The sequence below is a fragment of the Otolemur garnettii genome, unplaced genomic scaffold (genome assembly GCF_000181295.1).
Source record: "Otolemur garnettii isolate 467f Iridium unplaced genomic scaffold, OtoGar3 scaffold00046, whole genome shotgun sequence".
Taxonomy (NCBI): Eukaryota; Metazoa; Chordata; class Mammalia; order Primates; family Galagidae; genus Otolemur; species Otolemur garnettii.
The window spans coordinates 13,748,192-13,754,029 of record NW_003852441.1 but is presented as its reverse complement, the minus strand read 5'-3'; the positions used below and the strand labels follow the sequence as shown (position 1 = coordinate 13,754,029).

The window sequence follows — 5,838 nt, the reverse complement described above, 5'->3', positions numbered from 1 at the left end:
CCTCCCCAGTAGCTGGGACTACAGGCACCTATCATGTTCCCTGGCTAGGTTTTTTTTTCTTTTTTTTAGTAGAGACCCAGTCTTGCTGTTGCTCAGGTTGGTCATGAACTCCTGAGCTCAACCAATCCACTTGTCTCAGCTTTCTAGAGTGCTAGGATTATAGGTGTGAGGCACCACAGCTGGCTAAGAGACAGGGTCTTGCTTGCTACATTGCCCAGGTTGGTCTCAAACTCCTCTCCTTTCAGGAGTTTGTCTTCCCAAAGTACTGCAATTAGAGGCATGAACCACTAGGCTTGGCCATTTTTATTTTAAACTAAGTTATGTGTATGGAGTTTAAATTTTTAAAAAGTCAAGTAATTCATATTAAAAGGCTATAATAAAATAATAGCACTTGCTTTCCCTTCCCCATCATAGATTCCTGCTCTTTAGGGTCCCTACTTTCAATCCCTTAGCTGTTTCCTCTGGGTATTTCTTTTATATTTCTTTCTTTTTTTTTTTTTTTTTGCTGGGGCTGGGTTTGAACCCACCACCTCTGGCATATGGGGCCAGCGCCCTACTCTTTTGAGCCACAGGCGCCGCCCATTACTTTTATATTTCTAAAATACCCTGCTTATACCACTACTTCTTGAGTTACCGATATCAGGCATTATATGATAATTTCTTACCATGGTGATGAGGATGTTTTTTGTTCACATGTTTTGCTCTCCATTTCTTTTATTGTCTAACACACTGTATCATTGAGCATAAGTGATGAAGATTTAGAAATGCCCCTTCCTAGTCCCTCTTTCCTCTGTCCTCTGTGACATAGTTCTATCATTATATATATGTATATGTGTATATGTATGTGTATATATATATTTTGTTTTCACTATACATATATATATATATATCTTTTCCTTTTTGGAGACAGAGTCTCACTTTGTCGCCTTTGGTAGAGTGTTATAGTGTCATAGCTTACAGCAACCTCAGACTCTTGGGCTCAAGCGATTCTCTTCCCTCAGCCTCCCAAGTAGCTGGGACTACAGGTGCCTGCCACAACATCTGGCTATTTTTAGAGATGGGGGTCTCGCTCTTGCTCAGGCTGGTCTTGAACCTGTGAGCTCAAGCAATCCACCAGCCTTAGCTTCTCAGAGTACTAGGATTATAGGTGTAAGCCATCAGGTCCAGCCCCACAATATTTATTATTTGTTTGTTTTGAGTTGGGGGTCTCTCCGTGTTGCCCAACACAACCATTCACTCACCCCAGCCTTCTGAGTAACTGGGACTACAACTTGCCCCATACAGTGTTTAAAATCCAATATTATGGGCTCGTCTCACGTAGCACAGTGGTTATGGTGCCAGAGGGTGGCGGGTTTGAACCCAGCCTGGGCCAGCTAAACAACAATGACAACTAGAATAAAAAAATAGCCGGGCATTGTGGTGGGCACCTGTAGTCCCAGCTACTCAGGAGGCTGAGGCAAGAGAATCGCTTAAGCCCAAGAGTTTAAGGTTGCTGTGAGCTGTGATGCCATGGCATTCTACCAAGGGTAACATAATGACACTCTATCTCAAAATAAATAAATAAACAAAATTCAGTATTATGACCAGATGCCATGGCTCACACCTGTAACCCTAGCACTCTATCTAGGAGGCCGAGGCGGGGGCATCACTTGAGTTCAACACACCCTGAGGAAAAGCAAGAGCCTGTCTCTGCTGAAAATAGAAAAATTAGCCAGGCATCTTGGTAGGTGTCTATAGTCACAGCTACTCAGAAAGCTGAGGCAGGAGGATCACTGCAACCAAGGAGTTTGAAGTTGCTGTGAGCTAGGCTGATACCATGGCACTCTAGCCTGGGCAGCAGAGTGAGACTCTGTCTCAAAATAAATAAATAATTAAATACTGTATCATATTCACAACATTATGATCATACATTGCTAGCAGTATACCATCCCTATACCTTGTTTCTTGGACAACACAGTTATGTTAAGTTTCCTATGTAGGTATGGCTAATTTTTCCCCAAATAATGTTAGCATCTCTCGTATTTCAATAAATATTTATTCTGTGTTCAAACATGGTCCATCTTTTCCCAGAGTTTATTGTGCTGCTTTTCCAGTTGGAATAGGTGGCTCTATGTGGCCTCTGTGCAGCTGTCACATTGAGTCTTCCCTTTGCCATTGTCTTGTGGTGAAGCCCATTATGGTACCCCATGACTTCCTAGCCTCCTGGCTTACACTGCATAGAAGGAACCTGGGATTTAACTACAATGTACACAGACTTTGAGGCAAAGCCCAGGTTTTCACTCTCCCACAACACACCTTGCTCTCCCAAATTCTGAGCTTTTCTTACTTCTCCAGGGAAATTGGCTCATTGTCACTTCCCCTGCCCGGCCAAAGCATTTAACCCATCTTTTAAAAACAGATTGAACCCTCTCAATTGCCCATTTTCTTTGTCTTTCTGGAACAATGACTTTTACTATCATTTTGATAGTATTTGGGGAAGAATAAAAGATCAGTCATAAAGGTCATAAAGCAAGCTTGAAAATGTTTTACAAATGATGGCTGCCGGTGCATTCATGATAGCTTTGACAATTTCTCCCACCAATGAAATTTTCACTTTTTGTCCTGTCTGTATATATCTCTGATCATTTGACCTGTTAATACTGAGCTAAAAACAAAAATCGCAACATACAAATACGTATTTTTTTACATATATATAAACACACATAATTATTATTAAACTTTTAAAAATTATTTTGCCATCAAGTACTTTACATTAAGCAGATTAATGTATCTGAACAGATATCAAGGAAGGGTCAGATAAATAGGTATGTCTTTAATACTTGAATGTTATTCCCTCTGAAGATGAAGAACCCAGTTAACCTCAGTGTTCTTAAGCAGATGCAAAAGTATAGCATATTTTTTTTTTAATATAGGTTACTTTTTTGAATGTGTGAATGTTTTTGATGGCATTAAATAAAGGCCCCTTTTCTAGTAGAAGTGACTACTTCCGGTAGTCTTCTGTTTTGTCAGCTTCATCTTTCAAGATGCTTATGTAAGGAAAGATGTTTCATGCATATTTTATCTGCTTTTCTGATTGTGCTTTTCATGGTATTCTTGTTACAAAAGCAATCTAGTGATTTTCCTTTAGAATTTCCTTAATGCTTTTTAAGCCAGCTAACTTACACATGTTAGTTTCATACTTTGCTGGTAGGGGTGTCTCCCTAGGAGACATTATCATTTAGACTCTTTTCCTCTCCACAGTTACAAAAAGTAACTCTGGGAGGCATCATCAATGGCCATTACATTTTTTTGTGCAACCTGTACTTCTGTCAATTCCTAGTAATCCCACTCTTTCTTTCTCATAGGAAGCCCCTTCTTCTCAGGACATCCTGGTGTTCCTGACAGGTCAGGAGGAGATTGAAGCAATGAGCAAGACCTGCCGAGACATTGCAAAGCACCTTCCAGATGGCTGCCCCTCAATGGTGGTCCTTCCTCTGTATGCCTCTCTGCCCTATGCACAGCAGCTCCGTGTCTTCCAAGGGGCCCCAAAGGTGAGTGTACCACCTTTCCTGTGCTTGTCATCAGGCTCCAGATAAGGTATATGGTATGAGATGTTCAGATACCAGATCAACTAGTTGAGAAGGTGCTGGAATATAGTGCTCAGCTACAGATATAGCTCTCCTTTGCTAAAAACTGAAACAGTTGGGCTCAGTCGATCACACCTGTAATCCCAGTGGCTCAGGAGGCTGAGGTGGGAAGGTCATTTGAGGCCAATAGTTCAAGACCAACCTGCACAACATAGTGAAATTCTGTCTCTACAAGAAAAAAATAGAATTAGTAAGAAGTTGTGGTACATGCCTGCAGTCCCAGGCACTCAAGAGTCTGAGGCAGGAACCGAGAAGCTTGAGGATGAGTGAACTATGACCGTGCTACTGCACTCCAGCTGGGTGATAGAGTAATACCCTAATTTCTTGGAAAAACAAAACAAAACACCCCAGAGAAATAGTTACCAAGTTGCTGGGTGAGGGAGATTCAAAAGCAAAAGCTGAAAGGTAAACAGGTGACTGCTCTAAGGGCCAACATAAACCACGTTTGTCCATTGTGCTGTTATTGTGGGCCTCAGCTGCTGGCACTGTACTAAAGCTTACAGTGTCTCTCATCCCTGTGGGAACCAGCAAGGTAGCTTATGACCCCCTGGGGATACTGAAGCCCCAAGAGGGAAAGTAACAATTGCTCTATGGGCACTCAGTAAGTAACTGGCAGGGCTGGGTTTCCAACCCGTATTTGCTTGTTTCTGAGTCCTGTGTTTGTTCCATTGCATCTCATCACCTAAAATTAATCTTTAGGACTGCAGCTTTCTTTCTGCACCTGCCCAATTAGTGGCCCGCCATTAATGTTAATGACTGCCATTAATAACAGAATCATCTTTTCTTGGTCATGAGTGAACTGTGGAAATTAATGGTGAGAATGTTTTAACACTGCTGAATCATACATGTATCATACAGCTTTCTGGTTTTCTTCCTCCTTTTAGGGCTATCGCAAAGTGATCATTTCAACCAACATCGCTGAAACCTCCATAACCATTACAGGAATAAAATATGTAGTTGACACTGGCATGGTTAAAGCAAAGAAGTATAACCCTGGTGAGAATTTGTAGCTCATGAATGTCTCTCCTATGTATAGCGAGCAACCACTCATACTAGTCCCACAGTTTTCCACCAAGTGAGCATTTTATATTTGTGACCACGTGAAATCTGAGTGGCAGGCACCATGAGACAATACACAAGTCAAGTCCAGAAAGGAATCTTGAGGCAGATATGTGGATAAGAGTCAAGGCAGGAAAGAAGAGTTCAGGTTTAGCAAACTTGGGAACAGAGGGTCAGAGATCTGGGCAGAGGTCTGGAAGCCCCACACACACACCAGAAGTTACACAGACTGATGGCTCTGAGGTCAGGGACAGCTGGATCCAAACAAAGGCTGTCATCAGAAATTGTGTTTCAGTGTGGCTGATTTGTGGCCCAGACTTCCTAGAATGAAGCAGTTCCCTTGGGATGAAGTGAGAGATGGAAGTGAAATACTAGCTGTCTCCTAAGAAGGTACAGTGGGAAGCTGACTCACAGTCATTTTCACTCGTGTGGTTTTTTTTTTTGGCTGTGGCTGGGTTTGAACCTGCTACCTCCAATATATGGAGCCGTCGCCCTACTCCTTGAGCCACAGGCACCGCCCTCACTCGTGTGTTTTATACTTTGCTTTATTCCACAGAGGATTTGAGGCTGATGAAATGATTATTCCCTGGTCAGGTGCAGTGTCTCATGCTTGTCATTTTAGCACTCTGGTCGCTGAGGCAGGTAGATTGCCTGAGCTCACAGGTTTGAGTCCAGCCTAAGCAAGAGCAAGACCCTGCTGCTAAAAATAGCCAGGTGTTGTGGTGGGCACCTGTAGGCAGGTAGATTGCCTGGGCCCAGGAGTTAGTGAGAACCTGTGTCTACTAAAAATAGAAAAACTAGCCAGGCAGTTTTGAGTTTGAGGTTAATGTGCGCTATGACGCCATGGCACTCTACCCAGGGTGAAAGACTGAGACTCTGTCTCAAAAAAAAGGAAATGAATCTCATTTACTCCTAGAAAGCAGACATCCCATTATCTTTGCTTTATAATAGAACTAGGAGGGGAGATAAAGCACACAAATGACTTGAGGCATTCAATGTCTGATTCGTTGATTAGCAGTATGACCAACTGTCCTAGCATCTGGAAGCTGTCCCAGGTTTAACACTGAAAGTTCTGCATCCCGGGCAACTCTCAGTTCTAGGCACCCTGGGGTTGTTTGCCATCTGTGATCTCAGCCAAAACTGCTGATGCTAC

The 5,838-nt window shown here is 42.6% G+C and overlaps 1 protein-coding gene across 1 annotated transcript in view; it reads left to right on the top strand.

Moving 5' to 3' along the window:
* Positions 1 to 5,838, top strand: part of DHX33 (DEAH-box helicase 33) — a 27,874-nt gene that overhangs the window by 8,455 nt on the left and 13,581 nt on the right. Inside the window, exons 5-6 of the mRNA XM_003791232.3 lie at positions 3,345 to 3,530; positions 4,511 to 4,622. Coding sequence (XP_003791280.2) covers positions 3,345 to 3,530; positions 4,511 to 4,622 — 298 coding nt within the window. The remainder of the gene's footprint in view (positions 1 to 3,344; positions 3,531 to 4,510; positions 4,623 to 5,838) is intronic.